The sequence below is a fragment of the Coloeus monedula genome (genome assembly GCF_965178545.1).
Source record: "Coloeus monedula genome assembly, chromosome: 1".
Taxonomy (NCBI): Eukaryota; Metazoa; Chordata; class Aves; order Passeriformes; family Corvidae; genus Coloeus; species Coloeus monedula.
Genome location: NC_138781.1, coordinates 83,763,256 through 83,784,246, shown reverse-complemented (window position 1 = coordinate 83,784,246; position 20,991 = coordinate 83,763,256). Strand labels below are relative to the sequence as shown.

Here is a 20,991-nt window from a genome sequence, read left to right as displayed (position 1 = left end):
ATGAGTAAGACTTGCAAGCTGGTTTTGTACAAACCCTCTAAACTGGTGTTTTGTAAAAACACCCCTCTTCTTTTTCTTTTCCAAATCAGCAGTATTTTTTTTTTTCAGTTGGCAGCTGCAAGTGGTATCTGGAATTCTGTCTTAATCATTGGGAATGTTCTATGGGCTGTCGTTTTTTTAAAATAAATTCTTTTCCACCTCTGAAAACAATTCAATAGCAGTTGTAATGCTGCACCCCTGCAAAACTTCAAGAATTCTTGAGCCTGTCCTAACTGTGAAGGAGAGTTGTAGCTTATCAGTTGAAAAGTTTGTGTGTGTGTGCAGGAACATATATACAAACAGATGTGAAGCTCCACAGGGAGCTTAGGTTAGCAGAGTTGCATTACAAAGCTTCAGCTAAGTTCCTGTGACTTTGTAAAACTACTAGTGCTGTACACAGTGACTGAAACAAGTTGGTGCCTCATAAGGTTCAGGGTTATCCATTGGTAAATGGTTCCGTTTGAGTATATAAGGACTTACATGACTCTTGAGATTCTCAAAACCAGGAGTTAGAGTGATAATTTTACCCTTTGGCTTGTATGTGGTAAAAGCTGCAACTGTTGGTTATGAATGTGAGGTAGAGAGGCAGTCGGCAGAAAGCTTCACAGGTTTTTAGCGATAGCATCTTGGGTTTTTAGTGTTTTGGTTTGGGGTTTTTTTCACCTTTCTGAAAATCAGGATTTGATGTCATGGCTGAAGTCTGGTTTAGCTAAGCACGTTGTTAGGTGCAGTGCAGGAATAGACAGACACAGTTTCTTGATCCTTACCCGTAGAGGAAGTGAGAGTGTGTGCTTTACAGTAACAACAACTCTGGTGTAAAGGAAGACCAAGAAGGGTTTTTTTTCAATTTTGCAGTTCACAGTGATCTGTAAAGAGTTTTCTCCTTTGGCTATGTGAGAGTAGCTGTCTCACATATGCCTACAACCTTTGCAGGAGTGATCAACAGTGCTCGATGTCTGTGAGATGTTCTCAGAGCACTTTTTTTGTGGGACTGGCAGCTGTGTGGGGCAATGCATACCAAGAAAATTAATGGAAGAATTAGGATAAAGGTTTGAGTGACATTCACGATTAAGTTGATTGCTCTGTGCTGTAGGTTACATAAGCCAGGATTCTACAATAGCAAAAGGCTGGTTGCAGGAGCCCTGCTTTGCAGATGTGTTCTAGTCCTTCAGTGCAGCACAGCATCTATATAGGTAGGAGTACTTCTGGTACTATTAAGTGGTGCTGCCCATAGGATTTTGCATCAGAAAGCTGCAAACCCTAACTTCATAGAATCATAGAATAGAATATACTGAGTTGGAAGGGACCCATGAGGATCATCAAATCCAACTCCTGACCCTGCACAGGACATCCCAAGAGTCACACCACGTGCCTCAGAGTGTTGTCCAAATGCTTCTTGAACTCAGTCTGGCTTGGTGCTGTGACCACTTCCCTGGGAGCCTGTTCCAGTGCCCAACCACCCTCTGGGAGAAGAACCATTTCTAGTATCCAACCTAAACCTCCCCTAGCTCTGCTTGATATTGTTTCCTTGAGTCCAGTCACTGGTCACAAGAGTGAAGATGTTGGTACCTGCCCTTCCACTTCCCCTTGTGAGGAAGTTGTAACTGCAATGAGGTCTCCCCTCAGTCTCCTCCAGGCTGAACAGACTAAGTGACCTCAGCTGCTCTTCATACGGTTTCCCCTCCAAACTATTCATCCTCTTTATGTCCCTCCTTTGGATTCTCTCTAGTAGATTAATGTCTTTTATATATTGTAGTGCCCAAAGCTGCACACACTTGACAGGTCTTGCTTTTTCTAAACCTGACACTTTGCATACTTTGCATTTTGCCACATACAACATACAGCAAAGTTGCCTTGTTGAAAGAGTTGGTATAATTTGTCTCTATGGCTTGGAAATAAAAATAATGCTTATTTTAGATTGATGGAGAGTCCTTCAGAAAAGAAAATGGCCCTGGCTGCAGAGTGACTTCAGCAAAATGTTGATTGTTTTGCTGTCTCTGTACCATGCCTTCTCTGCTTCCTCAGCAAAGCACGCATCTCTTTTCCCTCTCCCTGAAGGCAGACATCTGTTCGGAAACTTCCAGGAAGAAAATGTGGGGACTAGTTCCAGGTCAGTTGTTTGAAAGCAGAAGCTCAGCTGAAGTAACTTGATAATGAGGAGGAGCCAGATGCCAGCTAGGAATTTGCAGACCTTGTTTTGACCTTCTCCTTCCTCCAGGATTTTGTGTGACTGGTCCAGTCAATTAAGACTTGGCTGTAGAGGCAGTTCATTCAGGGGAGCATCCTGTGAGGACAGCTTTTCTCGAAGGCAAGTAGTGTTTCTAGCTTCTCTTACTGCTTGCAAAATTACACAGGTTAAAATGGGACAAAGGGCTCCCCTGGCACTGCAGGATCATACCATGCAGCTGTGCTTCTGGGGACAGTGGTGAGATTTGCTGGCAGCGTTAATTCCCTTCTTCTCCTCATTCTTCCCTTATTATTTGCTGATGAAATACTTTGTTTCTTTTATTCTACAACTTTTCAGATACTCCTGCTCTTCTGAAATTGATATAACTGCAGTAGTGTCTGTTTTGCCCCTTGCTCTTGGCACATAAACTTGACCTTCTCTATCTTCAGCATGATTTTTAGTGCCATTGTTTGTGAGCTATTTGAGGGACTCCTTTGTAAATGCCTGTATTAACTAAAGGAAATAATGAGCAAAATAATGTAGGTGAAGAGTCCCTTGCTAGTGTGATTAGTAGCATGAGGAAGGTGTGTGTGTGTGAACCCAGCCAGTGGGATGGTAATGCTGATGGCAAAGTACGCAGTCCGAAATGTGTTTGTCTCATCTGTGGCTGTGCATTTTTGCCTGTCTGTAACTTACATGCCTTGAGGCCCGTGCCAGGGCTCTACACACAGCATACCACACACTTTTCAGCTCACAGCTTTATCTCAATTCTATTTTTGGACCATACTTACAAGATGCCTGTTAAATCACACTGCTGAAAAGACAAGGATGCAAAATGCTGGGATATCACAGAAACCTAACTCTTCTCCCTTTCCCATTTTCCCTTTTTTTTTTCTCCCCAGCACATAATATTTTCCAGGTCTTGGTGATCACTCGGTACCACAAATGGTAGTTAAACACTTCTGAGGAGAGACCTGCAGTTCTTTATTTCTTCCCCACTCAGTATGAAAGAGTCTGCATCCCTTCTGTATTACACCCTGTCTTGTTTCCTGTCAGTGTTACCTTTACATTTAATAGAATGTAGGGATGTCAAGCAGCTCAGGATCTGCACTCAGAACTTCTTGAACACATGCTATGGTAAATTGTTAGCCTGTGTTTATGCTGGAATGTCCATTTCCTGAGAGCAGTATGAATTTGTTGTTGTTACTTTAGATGTCTATTAGTCATTTGTTCTGTTTGTTTAATGCTGATTGTCTTGACAAAACTTTGCAAGCAAGCCTGCTTGCTCTAAAAGTATTGTCTGTAAAGCAGAACTTTAGGGGAAGCACTGAAGAGTGTGGGCAGAGAGGGCTTAGTGAATGCTATTTTTACATTAACTCTGCCCTCAGATTTGCAGTGGGTGCAATGGCTGAAATAGACCACCTTGCACCACCTAATTACTGCTGAAAAAATATGAGGATTACTGCCCCTGTTAGGAAACTTCGCTGTGATTGTCATTGACTACTTACCTTTTGAATCAGTGTGGAAACGTGCTGCCATTATTTATTTGAATTGTGGGCATCCTGATCTTTTGAAGGGAAAAGGCAATGTATTGGTCTTGCTCAGAGTGTTTCAAGCTGCTTTAAACAATGTGTGTGCCATGATCTTAAGCATGGGGTTGTATGAGAGAGTATAGGAAAAGCTATAATTCTTACTGGCTGTTCGTGGCTGTTCTTTGGAGGCACTATCACTGAACCCTCTTGGCTGAGGCTACACACAGTTTTGACCTCTTGAAACTAGTTGTTTTTCCTATCAAGTAAAGTGAATCTTAGGAGCTAGTGACTACAGTCTATTCCATTATTACAATACTGACACTTTGCCACAGAAGTGTCGTATTGTGAGCTTACTGTGTTTTTTACTTTATTCTCACTTAATAGTACAAGAGAGAAGGTTTTGGCATCTGTTCTGAAGGGAGATGGACTGGCTTTGCTTGTAAAACAGTGTCGCAAATGTGCCATGTTAAATCTTAATCCTTTGTATACTGGTGTTTAGAAAGATGGGGAAAGATGGTGTTTTGATGGTGGAGTTTTGCAACCTTCTTTAATGCTCGGATTTCTGTTTGACAAAGTCCAGCTACAGTTATTTCTTCAGGGTAACTTTTGAATGTTATGAAGAAACAAACATTAGATGACCTCCACTGCTTTTAATAATAAGTGAACAGAGTTTCAGAGAGAAACTGGGAAGAGCAGATCTGAGATGCACAAGAGCTGAAAGTAAGCAATTTCTCTGGCTGGATTGTCAGGAAGTTTCTTTAAAATTTCACGTCACTTAAAAGGACATGAATAGCAGAGGGAGGTGGTAAGACATGTTGGGCATGGACCAAGTAAAAAGGAAACGAAGGGAACTTGTTAAGGATTTTGTGGGAGGTAGAGGGAAAACCACTCACTCATAATGCCTAAATAGATTGTGTGATGTTTAGAGCACATGGAAGATGAAAGGAGCTTCAAGCAGTGGCTAAAAGCTTTGTCCTGTCCATCTTCCTGAATACTTTAGCCATCAGCTTTTCTGTTTTCAGTGTTAGCCCTGACTGCCTGTTTTCACTTCAGCAGAGGGAGCTGAGCAGGTTTAGGGATTGCAAATAGCTACAAATTGTTCAATATCTCCCATCATGACATAGTTCAAAACTTGAAGATATAGTGAATCAAGTAAAATTTTTTGCAGAACACCTTTAAAACAGGAAGGAACTCACTGGTGCCACAATGTTAATACTAATTGCTTGATGTGTCCATTTTTTTTTATGGCATCATGTGAGCAGAATGGAAAAAAACCTTCATGAGAGATTGTAGCAAACTACAGAAGCCTTATACAGATGATTTAACTTTGCTATCTCCCCCATTCTGCTTTTTTTCTAGAAGGCCTCTTTTCCTGGAATGTCTGATCGTTTAACTGTCTCACTAACTTTGGAGCTATTACAGCCACTTGAAAAAAGGGGCAGTGGCATCTTTCTTTTGCTGACAACAAATGACTTTGGTTAAATATTTATGGACTTGGATACTTGATTGCTAATGCCCGTTTAGTCTTTTTGTTGTATCTTGATGCATAAATAGGTACTTTCCTGTCATTTAGCACCATTCACATGAATTTGTCCTACTCCTGAAATTGTATAACACTGGAACTAAGCCATACTTGGTTCTTGATATCTATGTTTGCTTTCCCAATGAACTGCAGTAGTTGGTGCCAAAACTGTGCTAAGAATTCTGGGAAAAAATTGGTTATTGGCTCGAGGGATAAGTGTATTAGACATACTTTTTTGAAGTAACTGATGCATCAAATCCATGCCATATGAACTCAACCCACTTTGATAATGGGGGTTGTAAGCACTATCTGTTAGCCTTAAAACCTGTTTTGTATCCTAATTAAAAGGAGAATTTTACATTTTTAGACAGGCTTTGCAATATGATTTGGAAAATAAATTTGTGTGGACAGACAAGGAGAACTTATCGTTGTGATACATGTGTTAAAAGGCCCCAAAACTTTTTTGGCTACCCTTCTTTGGACATCCTACAGCAAAGAATAAAATCCAGAATTAAAATGTAAAACTGAAGTGTAGCTGAAAGATATCAGCAAGCAAATTTAGTTTTGGCATTGCAGTACTGTTGTAATAAAGTATGCTGTTTGGTTTTGCTGCATTCACTGAGTACCCAGCCTTTTGTGGTAAGTGTGCTTCTCAGTTGTCTGGCAGAAGTCAAAGGTGCGTGTGGCCTGATGCTTCCTGCTCACAGAAGGGTAGAGCTGGCTTTCTTGTAAAAGGGTCAAGATTGGCACAAATGTAAGCTACGCTGGCTCTTGATGTGTGAATTATTACGTGGTGCAGTTTGAAGAATTAAAAAGATGTTCCAGATCCACATTTTTCTTTAAAAGTGGAGATAAAAACATGTTGACTTCATCTGTTTCACAAGTAATGTGTTGATGGAGTACCTTAAATTAGGCAGGGGTACCCAGAGTGTTGCAAGCACTGGTTGAAGAACTGTAGCAGTTTTCAAAGAGGTTATTTTGGATTGTTTGCCAAAATTTAAAATAAATGATAAGACAGCCTGTGTCTGAACCATGTCAAATTTGATCAGTGAAGTCAATCAGCAGTGAGCAACTTGAATTCCCTATCTCCATCATCAGTGCAACACTGGAAGTAAACTGTTTTCTGTTGTCTAATGGGTAATTGAACATTGTCTCCTTCCTTTTTTCCCCAGATAATTTCAGACCTTGAGTCTTGGAATGATGAGCTCTCTCAGCAGATGAATGACTTTGACACTGAAGATCTTACAATAGCAGAACAGAGGCTCCAGCATCATGCAGACAAAGCCCTGACCATGAATAACTTGACCTTTGATGTCATCCACCAAGGGCAGGATCTGCTGCAGTATGTCAATGAAGTGCAGGCATCTGGTAAGATGGCTCCTTCGTGCTATTCTGGGCAGTGACTTTGTAAGAATTATCCAGTTGTCTCTCCATGGGATGTGTGAAAATAACAGAGATGCTGGTTAACTGCAAGCTGGAGACGTGTGGACTCCTTTAAACTCAAATCATTCGATTGTGTCTGTGAGAACATACTGGTACTATGGCACATGATTTTGTCAGAGTTGGCAACACCTGAAGGTGTTTAGTTTTTATAGAAAGGGATTTCACTCAGGAAGTCAGTAAAATTAGAGTAAATAAGGAAGCATTAGTTTTGTAGGTAATCGCATCAATGCAGTCAAACAAAGATTTTCAGCTTCCAAGTAATGTCTTCCTTTTTTGTTCCTTATGCCCCTTCAATTGATCTTTTTCACTGTATATGGTCAGGTAGGGTAAGTATCAGACTTTAAAAAAATCACATTTCCCTTTCTAAGAGTGCAAACCTCTATACTTCCATAGGCAAATGCTCCAAGGCTTAGGTTTAACTTGGAGAAGCAACTAGAAAAATCAAGTGTAAAACAGTGGAAATGAGCTGTTTGTCTTGGGAAGCTTTGCGAGTCATTCATAAGGGGCTGTCCCGACTGCAGGTGTGGAGCTGCTCTGCGACAGAGACGTGGACATGGCCACTCGCGTGCAGGACCTGCTGGAGTTCCTGCACGAGAAGCAGCAGGAGCTGGACGTGGCGGCGGAGCAGCACCGCAAGCACCTGGAGCAGTGCGTGCAGCTGCGCCACCTGCAGGCAGAGGTCAAGCAGGTACGGCCCCACCGCCTCCTGGCTCCCTTGGGGAGCTCTGCTCCCAAAAACACACGCGGGATATGACCTCCTGCTGCACAGAGTCTTTCGTTGGGAGCAGGGGATGACTTTGATCACCTGGGAAACTTCATCCTCTGTTAATATTAAGTGCATTTTTTTAACTCGCATCACCGGTCGATCTTGCTGTGTGGATCTAGAGCACAGGTCCTGTGAGGAGCAGCTGAGGGAGCTGGGGATGTTTAGTCTGGAATAAAGGAATCTCGGGGGGGACCTTATCACTCTCTGAAACTGCCTGACAGGAGGTCGTATCAAAGTGGGGGTGGGATTCTTTACCCAGGTAGCAAGTGATAGGACAAGAAGAAAAGTCCTCAAGTTGTGCTAGAGGAAGTTTAGATTAGATATTAGGAAAAATTTCTTCACTGAAGGGATTATCAAGCACTGCAACAGGACTGAGGGAGGCACCATCCCTGAAGATATTTAAAAGACACGTAGATGTGACACTGAGACACGTGCTTTAGTGGTGGACTTGGTAATGCTGGGTAAACTGTTGGACTTGATGGTTGTAGAGGTTCTTTCCAACCCAAACTATTCTGATATTCTGTAGATACCAGTCAAATATTTGAAGTGTAGAGTGATTTGAACTAATGTTAAACTTGTGCTTTTACCATCTGTATGGGGATGAATAACAATGCTCAGTCATAGTTCCTGCACACTGACCTAATACTTCTTGGTCTATTGTTTGAAACATCTACAAATAATGATAACATAATATCAACATAGTTTATTTTCCTTGAAAAGAGAAACAAAGTTTTGCTTCTCCTGCCAAAAAAGTGGCAAGTTTTGAGATCTTTATCTGATAAACACCTAAAGCTTTGGTGAATTTGGGATGTGGGCAAAGCCACTGAAGTAGGTGAAAGTTTAAAAAAGAAACAAGACACTAGAAATGGTAAGAGTTTTTGATCTTGCTCACACTTGGCAGCATCACAGAAGTTTGCCATAGTCTGTTGTATTACTGTGGCCCATAGTGAGACTGAATGACAACTCCCAAATTGCAGAGTAGTATGAAAGGGATCCAGCTAGACTAGGAGAGGTGAATAGAAGGTTCCCAAAGTATTTTCAAGCAGTGGTTGGTTGCTCTGCAGCAGCAGATGCAAAGTTTCTGTGTGGTCTTGAATTAAAGGAATGCAAAAAACTGATAGTTGTCTGCTGTCAGTGCAATATAGGCATCAGTCAAATACCTGATGTTCTGTTTCAAGCCTTTGTGTATTCTACTGAACTGTGCTGTATCTGCCTTAGCACTTACTCATCTTGGTAAGTGCAAATTACAAATTCCTCCTTTCACACGAGCAATGGTTGAGATAAAATGATTGCACATCAGGATAGTTTCTGTACTCGGTTGCATGTTTTCTTGAGGGTAAAGGAAAAGAGTGCACATCTGCAAAGGAAGGAAGAAATTAAAAGGAGTAATGTGAATGCCAGCTGAGGCACTCTCATCCCTTTATGGTACATCAGTGGGTTTGGCTGGGATGGGTTAGTAAAAAAAACTAAAGGTTAATTTCCATGATACTGAAATAGTATTCAGTAAAAAACAGAATATAGAACTTTGGTAATATTTCAAAGAGACACTATTTAAATAGTTACTTATATTGCATGCTCCCCCAATAAAGTGAGGGCCTTGGTCCACTAGCTTTGTTTGTATGCAAGTTAAACGTGACAAGAAGGACACACATGTTTAAAACCTGTGTTTGGAACAAATGTTCTATATGTTGGCAGAAACAGGCATATGATGAACATCATGGATTTTAGGGGAATATCGCTGTTGCACTTCGTATGTGATTTGTAGATCATTCTATAAGAAATTTCTAACTTTTTTGAAGCACTGCTAGCCCTGACTGAAACTGAAGCTCAAATTTAGATTCTTAAGAAAGTACTGGAAAAGTTTATCTTATAATAAAGGTATAGGTAGTACACTAACCTAGCCAGCTGTCTTTTCTTGGTAGACTGGGATTTGGAAGAAAAAGCATATTCTGTTTTATATTCCTAGAACACACCTCTATCAAGTGGGATTTTATGTTGAATTAAATGCCACAATAGGTGTGAATTTTCAAACAAATGTACATGAACATGTAGCTGACAGAAGGTTTGTGTATTACTTTTCCAGATTTTACTATACAGATTCACCTGCAATACTTGCCCAGCCTGAGGCCTAAAAATTGAGTGGAACTCAAACTGAATGTTAGTATATTGTCTCATAGGATTTCTTTTGAGACCTTAAATGCTTTGAGGCTAGTAACTCCTAGTTTTGTGATTTCAGTTGCCTTTTTAGAAAACCATATCTGATTTATTTTAATTTTTATTAAGTGTCAGGAAGCATGATCTTCTCCTGTCTCTTCTGCACTGGAAAAAAGTTTATCAGTCATCAGGTCACAGGAGGTACTTTACCTGAGAGTGAAATGAAGTGGTAAACCTCCTCTTCAGTCTGTTTTGCTGCCTGAAGCAGTGAACACATGGTTTTCCTGTTCAATTACTGTGATCTTTCTGTTAGATTTATTGTTGATGAGCTGTGTGTAAGCGTATTTATTATGTAGATGGGATACTGTCTCCATAGCAAGAATTCAAACAGTACTTCCATTTAAATTTTTCCTGCCACAGCTACGTTACTGCTGTTGTATTTTCACACACACACACACACACATACACACACACACAAATATGTTTATATAAAATACATAAAAATATGTAGCTTGTAGTAATGTGAAGAGGTTAGACTGGAACACTCCAGGAATTTAGACAAATACTTGCAAAGATTCTCTTCAGTACTAGGAAGTGAAACTTGGTGCTTAGTGAATTTTGATCAAATAAGCGCAGAAAGTAGACAAAAACATTCAGTATTGCTTCTTCCTTAACTATGGTACCAGTGGCATTGAAGTGGCATAGGAGGAAGCAGAAGAGCTGGAAGACAAACGGAGGTTTAAAGAAAACCTTCAAAGAATTTACTTGTCAACTTGATGAGTAATAGGTACAGAAAGGGAGAAACCAGATAGAAAATTACAGCGTAGAAAAACCAGGGAAGACAGGGGGAAGAGAATGCTGACTGAAATAAAAAGGGACAGCTGTATGTGGGGAAAACAACATGGAAAGGGAAGTGTGACCACTTTTTTAGAGGGCAGGGACATATGAGTAGGTGGAGGCAGAGAAATATTTATGAGAATGTCTGTCTCATCCAAAACTCCAGTTGTCTGTTTGGCAGACAGACCTTTTTTATTAATCACCTAAAATACAGCTGTTGAATTACTTATTGCTGCAATCACTCCCACATACTCGCTTTGTGGAATCAGTGCTTTACTCTGCTTAAGGTCAAAATCCCTACCAACCTCCAAAACCAATCCAATTGCTTTCAGTATGCTCATTAAGCCTTTTCAGTGCAATATTGTCTGCTCTTCTGATCATGGTGTATGTTCTTGCATATATAACTATGTATACATATATGTACAATGGTGTACAGATACTTCTGCCCTCAAGAGTACCTGGAGCTGCTTTATGTTTTCACTAGGAGATCTTTCAACTTGGTGCTTGAGCTCTGATTATCCCAAAATACTACTCAGGAAGGGTATGCTGGCACTCTGTGTAGTGCCATATGGATATGAAAACATAGCTAGGACAGCAGACTGAAGCAGGTTGTCTTGTGATCATGTTTAGTTACAGTCAAAAATAGGTCCAACAAACTAATCCTAAATCAAGAACTTAGCTACAGACCCTTTCAAGTGTCCCAAGTGACCCAAGTTCTGTTTCATTTCCACACTTTTGCTGATGCTCTACTGATGCTTTTCTAGCCTCTTGAAGGCTGTGAGGGGAGAGATGGGGAATGTGATCCACTCAGACAGGGAGGTGGTGGGAACATGCCAACCAACCCTGAAGGCAGCACCCCTGGAAGAAGAATAGGCTCCCTACTCACTAGTGCTTATATTTTCCCCTTGAGTCAGAGCAGGGGGAAGGGGAAAGTACTGCTGGCAAATTTTCCTCCTGTGAGTTTCACCAGCATGTGCACTTGCACCCTGACCTACACCAAGCAGGAGGGCAAGTCTTTGTGTTTGAAATGGCACATTCTGTTCTAGCTGTCTCTGCTGTATATAATGGGATGCCAAGTCAAGAGGAGCTTTCGATTGGTCTTAAGCATTCTCCTTTGCTAAAATTCTCTGAAGAAGGCTAGATGTATAAGAACCCTAAAAAGGTGTGTTTTGTTACACTGTACCTGGAAGAATCACTTTTTAAGGTAGAGGGGGAACCTAGAATTACTTTCGTAAGACAAAATAGAAATAAAAAAGGGATTTTAAAAGAATTTACTGTCTCTGTGTTCTTGCAGACAATTTATTTCTCCAAGTGTAGTTTCTATCTACAGTCTGTTGGACCCATCTGCTTCCCTCAGAAGCTGCCCTTTTTCTTGCTCCTGAGGCTTACCCAGGCTTGCTCCCTTGAATGTTGACAATCCCCAGGTGCCTTAGCAACTTAGAAACTCCCAGCTTCTTTCATCGTCCCTTTCGTGTGACCCAGGCTGTGATCTGCAAGTGTCTCCTTTGCAGTAGGAGAGGTTGTTCCAAAGCCAGAGCCATCTTCCCCTTGCTTGCAAGGCTGCACCTGACCCAGTGCTGTCTCCCCAGAGGACCAGAATGTGCACTTAGTTACACGTCTGGCAGGTGCTATCATGCCCTCCCTTCTACACTGTAGACTTACTCTTTTCTACAGACTTCCAGAATTTATATAGGAGAATTCAAATACATGTTATCAGGGTGGAAAAAACTTGTTAGCTATTCATTGTGCAGACGGAAGTGGGAAAAACCGCATTAATAATACAACAATATTGCAGTCTGGATAAGTGTAAGACAGAGGGTGAGATTGTGGTGCAGATTTGAGGGAGTGGATGTTGTGTCAGGGTGGCTAGACCTCAGCTGCTTCAAGCTGTCAGACATGTCAGAGCATACTTTGGATGTAGACCCACATGTGCCTTTCAGTTTTGAGGAACTGAGTTTTAATAGGTTATTTTCTTGGGCTCTGCCTGTGTTTCCAGTCTGCAAGTACAGTCATATCATCCTGGTTACTCAGTAATAACCTGGTGCATTACTGCATTAATCGGTAGTGTCACGTGTGCATCACTAGATGAGAATATTTAGTGTTAAGAGCTAACTGATTCGTTAGTTAATATATTTATTAGCAGTGGTTAAAGGTGTAAAATCAGTTAGTAGGAAAAAGTTAAAAACACTGGTGAAGTTCAATTAAACTGGGCCTAGAGTAATTTGCTCTAGAATACCTAGAAAACTGCCTGAAATAATGTCATAGACGTTAGTGCTTATTGTTTCCAAACATCAGGAGATTGGATGAGATTCTGGAAGCCTGGAATTCAACATCTACTTCTCAAAAGGGGGAAAGGACTACCTAAGGGAGGATTATAGGTCAGCTAGTTTAAAACAGTTCCCAGGAAAAATATTGAACCAGGTAGCTTATTAAACTTGAACAGTGACAAAAGGAGAAAAGGCTAACACAGGTTAATTAATCATAGCTTTCCATTGATAACCCCCCTTTCTTTTTTCTTACAATGTAACAGCTCTTCTGGGAGGGGTGGAAAAGCCGTATCAAAGCTTTTAATATAGTTTAACTCAGTCTGGACGTAACTTACTATGAGAATGTCATATGAGACTACATTACCAAAAATGATAACTTGCTGAAAAAACATACTCAGTAACAAAAGTTATTAAGAGACTCAATGGATTGGAAAACAGATTTAAATATGAAAAAAAAAATTGTATCTATCTGTATATGGATACCACTAGATCATGACAGAAAATCTACATGTTAGAAATGTTGCTTTTAAATTTGGAGTTAAAGGCAAAAGAAGCTGGAAAAGGGGTTTGAGTTCATCAGAAGACCCTGGATTACAGTTCAGAATTATCTTGATGTATGGGAGAATTGTGCTTTAAGAAGGATATGAGTTTTAATAGTGAAAAATCCAGAGCATGAAAAAATCATCAGCTGAATAAATACAAGGGTAATTACTGGCTGGGCAGCAGTTCCATAGAAGAGTTGTAGAGATGACAGTGAATAACCTGAATTATGTCCCATTTTACTCATTATTTGAAAAGTTATGACTGCAGTCATGGTTATCAACTGAAGAGAGCTCATAAAAGATCAGTGTTCTAGAAAAATAAGGCAACTAACTTCACATGGGAGAGATTGAAGAGACTGTGGTCAACAAGATAAGAGGAGTCTAAAGGAGGGAAGCGGATAATGTTCCTGATGGAGAGAGGAGAGAGAAAAACAAAGCTGATGCAAAGAGGGAGGAAATGTTGGGGGTTTTGTTTGGTTGGTTTGGCTTTTTGTTGCTTTCTTGTCGGTTTGTTTTTTTTTTTTTTGTCCCTGGTTGTGGGCAGGAGAAATGAAATCAGCTAAAATTGAAGCAAGAGATAGTTGAAAGACTTACTGTGATAAAAAAGTCTAGTGAAAGTGTGAGATTGGAGTCTTGAGTAATGAACAAGGTGGAGGTCTTTTGGGAGGGGTCTAAAAAGTTGTATATTCCTGCTGTTGATAGGGACTGTATAAGGTGGCCTCCTGAGGCTTCTGCCTATCCAGGGATTCTGCCAGTTTCAGTGGACATGTCAAAGAAGGCACATTCTGAAAAATGAAAATCTTTAAGCAGTTAGAAGGACACTCAATGGTCACATTTTTCTCAACATTACTATTCAAACTTATGTGCATACTTTTTACTAAGCTATATGTCCTCAATTTACATTACTGACGCTGGCTTTTAGGCAACTATTGCTTGTAACTTGTTCCAGCTTTTCAGGTGACAGAAACGGTACTCAGAAGCACAACCTTTTTCAGAGTGAGAACTGAGACCACAAGCGTGTAGTAGTTGACTGCAAGCTGTGAGTTGTTAGCTCAGTGAAAGTGTAGTCAATGTCATTCACTATGCTTACTCAATGTAAAATTCACTGTAGTATGTAATTAAAAAATTATTTAGTTATTGATTCCAGTGCTAATGTGACCCTAAATGCTTTTTCCCCTACAGTGGTGCTTTTTTGCTGGTTAGCAGTGGAATTGTATATTTCATGGTCTTCTTTTTTGTTACAGGTTTTGGGCTGGATTCGAAATGGAGAGTCAATGTTAAATGCTGGGCTTATCACTGCTAGCTCTTTGCAGGAGGCAGAACAGTTACAGAGGGAGCATGAGCAGTTTCAACATGCAATAGAGGTAAAAGCACCATTTTAGTGACCATAGTCTTGTATTTACAGTTCTCTGTAAATAGCACGCTTGGATTCACGCTACAGTATTTTTAGTTTAGAAAAGCTGTTGAACTCATGGCAAAGAGATGAAAATGCTTACTGAGAAGGTGGTTTTTTTTTGTTCTTATTCATTTTGAAGCTGCAGTTTCCAGGTGAACATCATCTCAGTGTCTTTTTGCATCTTTGTAAAGTGATAGCTGTTCACAGCAATTTTGCTGAAAATAGTGTTTTCATTTGTTATTCCTTTACTAGAATATAACCTGTAATGTTCAATGTAAAAAAGTTAAGGATAAATGGAACAGGAAGCATCAGTTTTGTGTATTCTGAGGTTATCCTTTAATGTTTCCATTTTTGTTTTCAGAGTAGGTTTCACTGAAACTTGTGTGTGGTGGTGTGTCAGTCCCCTGCCATGGCTTAAAACTAAACTTATCGGATTGGTCATATTGCTGCAAAAAAATAGGCAATGTTCTTAAGATTGATTGAAGTGCAGTATTATTCATTTACATGCACTATTGAGTAACTTAGTACTAATATTAGCAATATTATGATTGTTTGGGTAGACTATTTTCAGGAGTACTCTGCCTTGCAATAACTCTTTAATGTTTGTTTCCTGTTTGGTAGAGTTTTATGCTTCCCCTCTCTTGATTTTTTAAAAAAATTTTAATTACAGTTTGCATTATATGCACCCTCATTTTGAGAGCTTTGGTAACTCTCAAGTACAAAAATCATGAGACCTCTAGGTGTTAGTCAAGTTAAAAATAAATGACTAGAAAGCTTAGAATTCTGTGTTTCCTGGGTCATTCTTTACTGCGATACAATAACACTTAGTAGTATTTAACCCTTTAATATTTTTATATTTCTTGATTTTAGGCAAGTATTTCTCTGCACAGAGAAATGCAGTTAAAAAAATTTGTCAATAGAGAGTTGTCTTTTTTTTATCGGTCTGCACGCCTGCTCACTACTGCTGTGCAAAAGACTGAAACTAGTGCTGTAAAGATTGCCAAAATAAGATGCCAATTCATCTTCTTTTTCCTCACTGTGAAGGGAAAGAAAATCAAACTGAAATTCATAATTACAACAACATGCACTGCAGCATAGATAATGTCCCATGTGGCTAAATGCTAGACAGTTATTATTTGTTAAGAACAGCTATTTAGTGTTGATTTGGTGATAAATCTCTACAGGATTTATTTCCTTTGTATTTGCATAGAGAAGTCACACAGTAACTAGTATCAGACAGTCATTTTTAGTTGATGGGTGTTTGTGCATATGTATAGAAGTGTCATTGACACAGTGGAAATGTGACGCTCTGAGGTCTTCAAGGAAATGATCTCAAGTGCTCCACTGAACTCCTGACTTTTCACCTCTTGTCAGAAAACACATCAAAGTGCCCTGCAGGTTCAGCAGAAGGCAGAGGCAATGCTGCAGGCTAATCACTATGATATGGATATGATCCGGGAGTGTGCAGAGAAGGTCGCTTCCCACTGGCAACAGCTGATGCTGAAGATGGAGGACCGTCTCAAGCTTGTGAATGCCTCTGTTGCCTTCTATAAAACTTCTGAACAGGTACAGAAATGCTACGTGATCTGTGGTCTGCCTTGGTTAATTCCTCAGCATGGCATAAAATAGCATTACTTGAAAAAATGGTTGATGAGGTTTGGTTATGTTTACTCATTTGATGGCTAGTTCTGGTTTTTGTGTGGGAGTCAGAGAGAAATCAGCTTAATCTGCTTGTCCACAGAAAAGTTTGGGGGAAAGTTGGCAAGGTTGCTTCCTCTGCAGTCATAACTTAAGCCCATCCAGACCTATGCAGTCACAGAGGCAGGGAAAGATGATCAACTTTAGGGGCAGCCTCTGAGCAATTCCACATAAGCAGGCCAGTGCTTGCAAACCTACAGCCGAAGTTTGTTGCCTTCTCTTAAGTCCCAGTCAAAACACGTCAGAAGCTAAGGGGTAAATGTAAGGGGTAGATGGGTTTTCTTTTTTTGAGGCTTGAATTTTGATTTTTTGCCTTACTGAATTGGTCTCCTTTTCCTGAAAGGTGTGCAGTGTGCTGGAGAGCCTGGAGCAAGAATATAAGCGAGAAGAAGATTGGTGTGGGGGAGCAGACAAACTGGGTCCCAATTCTGAGACAGATCATGTTACTCCCATGATAAGCAAACACCTGGAGCAGAAGGAAGCGTTTCTAAAGGTAAGGTTGGGGATTTTTTGTGGTCTTCTGTGTCTTGGGAAGCATGCAGGCAAACTGCTCTTACAGTGCTGATGTGGCTGTGGAAAGCAACAGTGCCCGTTCCAAACTACAGGTATGTCCCCAACTGCAAAGATGTGGGAAGTGGCGTGTTAACTGCTTGTGACAGTGATTGAGAGAATACTGCCAAGTGCATAAAATTGTAGCCAGTTTTATAAATACATTTCCTGTTGAACTTCAGTAGATGTCAGATCTCCCAGTGTGACTGAAGAGGAACTGGAAGTCACTGCCACTCTAAAGAATGCTTAAAGGCTGCTGCTTTGGAAGAGGAGTGGCAGTCACACAGTACCATTGCTGCCTGTGCATCAGAGCAGCTCTCAGATGTGCTGGGCCTACAGTGGAGTACGGAAGGAGGAAATTGCTAGACAAGCATCTGGGAATAGTTGGGTTTTGTGTAATAGTCTTCAGATAAATGAAAGATTTTTGTTGCAACTAATGTCCCAGTGAAGAAGGTTACTGATCATACTGAATTAAATGTGTAGCATGTGCTTGCAGAGCAGTGTAACTAACTCTGTTATCAAAGGCATTTTCCAGCATCATCATGAAAGACTACTGAGAGAATAAAACTTTTTTGTTAAAAACATTTCTGTTCTCATTATGCAGATTACAACACACAAAAACATATTAACAGAACTCAAAGTATACTGCCTAATAGATCCTTCTGCAGCTGGCATGAATTACTAATCTTTGTTTTAAAATGGTATGAGAAATGACTTAGTGTCTTTGTTACTGTATCAAACCATTCTACCTTTATCTAACCTTTTAAAGTAGCATTTCATAATTTGCATGTTAAAAATGAGGTAGCCAGCCCATACATAGTATTTGATATATGTTAAGATGAAGAATACAGGTGAGCTGAGTGCTTGCAATATAGTGGCGAGGACTGAAAGCTCTCAAGGCCTTGCCTTAGTATTTTAAGGGCGGGTTTTGTTTTAGCGCTTTTGGTTTCACTTCAGCAGAGCATTCACTTTTTGTTTAAAGTACTAATGGAAGTTTTGGAATATCCAGGTGGGTACATAAGCATATGCACTGTGTTTAGGCAGTAAGCAACTTCAGGTGGCACATGTCACCTACACTAAACAAACTTCTCTGTGGGCTCTGAGTCATGCTGAAAGCCCTAGAGCAGGTAATTGCTTTTCAGGTTCTTCAGAAAAGAGGAGAATAGCATTTTATTTGGGGTTGTTTATCCGTAGGGTTTTTTTTCCCCTGCCAGGTAAGGTGTAACTGCTATTTGGCAGAAAAATTATTTTAAGAGTTGGGTTGGCTTGCTTACTTGTAGAAAGATTTAACATGCAATGCTTTCCAAAATTGAAGAGGGTGACAAATGTACAAAAAGGGGTCACAAGATCTTTAATCTCTTCTGCATGTGTATTTGTGTGTCTTCAAATAAAGTTGTACCTCTGACTCTAGGCCTGCACGCTGGCTCGGAGGAATGCTGATGTCTTCCTGAAATACCTGCACAGGAACAGTGTCAACATGCCAGGGATGGTGACACACATCAAAGCACCTGAACAACAAGTGAAAAGTAAGGGGCTTCTTGTTCTCTTTCTTCTCACAAGAATGTGATCATCATGTGCTGTGGTATGTGGGGTGATGGGGCAGTGAAGGCTGCCCAAGTGGAAGGAGTTCTGTCAGGCTTAACAGGAAACAAATTGCTCAAACACTTTGAAGGAGCTGACAGTCTTCAAAGTCTCTGATACTCAAATGAGGGTGCTTGGAATTCTTTTATCTGCTACTTACACCTAATCTTTCTGTTTGAGACTCAAATGTGCTGCTTTTATTGAGACAATGAGGTAGTAAACTTCCACATGATAATGTTTGGTCTGAAGCCAAGTGGGAGCTGATCACTGTAAGTTTATTCAGTGTGTTAGTGCCATACATTCTGCAAGTTCCCTGGGAGTGCCGGAGTGATACTGAGATTATTGCTTGTACCATGCCCTTAGGCCCTTCAGATAGTTTGAATCAGTTGAGGAACTTCATGAAGTATAGGGTAACTTAAGTCATGTTTAAACTAGATTTGTAGACATGTGGCAGCTGAGGTGAAGCTGGAAAGACCTACTATGTAAGGCTTGGCTTTTGCTAAGATTAATAATACGTAGTGCAGCTCTAAGGTGTAATAAGCACTCTAGGGAATGGAGAGAGACCTGTATGGCTCTGAGGGACAAAAGTGCAAAAATCAATTGGGTACTCATAGCTGATGTGTGTGGTAGCAGATCAGAGATCAGAGAGATTCAGAAGTAAATATGCATTTTACTAATTTAATTGCCAGTCATATTCTGTTCTGTGCATTTTGAAGCTGTGACTGAACACTCTTGCCATGCTACAGTCTCAAAATCAGAGAAGTCTAAATTTCTAATTAAATGCTGTTTGCACCTACCCAAAGGGGAGTTATGCATGTGATGTAGCCAGACTCAAGAGGAACATGTCAATAAGTCTAGAGGAAAAGTTGCAGCAAGGAAAATTCTGGATGGGAGAAAGTGTTACAGCAAGATGGAGTAGAGCAGGTAGCCCAGAGAGGTAGTAGGATCTGTACCCCATAGAATTTGTAAAACTTAGTTGAACAAGACCCTGACAAACTTAGAAGTTAGTTCAATCTCCTCTGCTTTGAAGAGGAGATTGAAACAGATGGCCTCCAGAGGTCACTTCCGCTCTAATTTACTTGATGACTCTATTAGAAAAGGACACGTTCCCTGCTTCACTTTAACTACAATGGGAAAACAGTTTGTGCTAAATTTACACAGTAAATTTACTGACAGTACTCAGGTCAAAGTCTGACTGTACTCAAGTTGAAGATCCTCCTGCAGTGAACTTTTTATGTTGGAAAGAGAATAGGGTATTGGCCATACTCTTAAGGAAATGTTTTTCCTCTGTCCGCAGGACATCAACATTTATAGAACTGTAAAAAACAAAATCTCAACACCAGCAGTATCAATGCCAGCTCTTTACCCTTTAGCTCTTCTCTCAGTAAAAGACAAAGAAAACAGAGCAGAAGCAAGCAGGAAGTTGTAGCTACCACACTTACTGAGTACTTTTTAAAATTCAGTTTTGAAATCTGTATAGGAACCTTTACCTTTCTGAGAAAGGTAAATGTGCTCATATGAGGAAAGAATAAAAAGATCTCTATTAATGTCCTTAAGAATAGTAATTACATGTTAGAACCATAGTGTTATGCATGTTCTGTGTACATTTAAAATTCTAGATGAGTGATACATGTTTAAAAAGCAACAAAAAACCAGCAAAAATCCCCAAGTAGAAAAAAATTAGCTATTGCTCTAATACTTTTCCCCCCATAAGCCATGCAATATATGCTTCTGAGAATGAAACATGAGTTAAGATAGAACTAGTGGGGACTCCTTCCTATTAGGTCTCAGTGGTATGGTGGTAGCTGACCAAATGATGTTAAAGTTCACTCTGTTCTTCCTGTTCAAATCTGCATGTCAAAAAAAAAAAATCTCCTTTCACCTCTTTTGTAAATAGAGAAAAAAATTGGGTGTTTATTTTGGTGAAAGAGAGGTTACATATGTTCTAATAGAGCATTACACACTCCTACTCAGATGTATGCTTGAAAGTGTCAGACAGCAATCAGTATATAGTTTATAAATTAACACTTTAAAAACTTGAGTAGTCCTAGAGTTTCTGCAGAACTGCTGAACATTTTTCAAAAACCTCATTCAGTGGCATACTTGATCCTTACTCCCAGATGCAGATTAAGTTATCTAGAAAAGTGATGTCTTAATCTAGGCAAAGTTTAGTTAAGCACATGCTTCATGGGGAACAGGAATTACAGTGGTACTGAACTCTGAGAGGTGTCCTTAAATCCCTGCATAGCAGCATATGATTATTTCTTTGATTTGCAGTTAAGAGTACCCACATACTGTCTCATTTAGGAAGGAGTTGTGGCCTGAAACTGTGATATGACAGGTGGATTGAGTTGGTGACAATTCCTGTAAGCTCAGAAATGAGCACATCTTCATCTTGTTTTGTGTGCTAAGTCTGTGTGCATCACTGCTACCAGTCTCTGCAGTACAGGCTGAGACTGAGCACAGTTCAGGAACTTGTCTAATGGTGCTTTTATTTT

General features: G+C 40.1%; 1 protein-coding gene across 1 annotated transcript in view; it reads left to right on the top strand.

Annotated features, from left to right (window-relative positions):
- The window catches only part of TRIO (trio Rho guanine nucleotide exchange factor), a 248,568-nt gene that overhangs the window by 125,546 nt on the left and 102,031 nt on the right, over window positions 1–20,991 (top strand). The window contains exons 14-19 of the mRNA XM_082288588.1: window positions 6,433–6,628; window positions 7,225–7,391; window positions 14,514–14,633; window positions 16,040–16,231; window positions 16,707–16,856; window positions 18,324–18,438. Coding sequence (XP_082144714.1) covers window positions 6,433–6,628; window positions 7,225–7,391; window positions 14,514–14,633; window positions 16,040–16,231; window positions 16,707–16,856; window positions 18,324–18,438 — 940 coding nt within the window. The remainder of the gene's footprint in view (window positions 1–6,432; window positions 6,629–7,224; window positions 7,392–14,513; window positions 14,634–16,039; window positions 16,232–16,706; window positions 16,857–18,323; window positions 18,439–20,991) is intronic.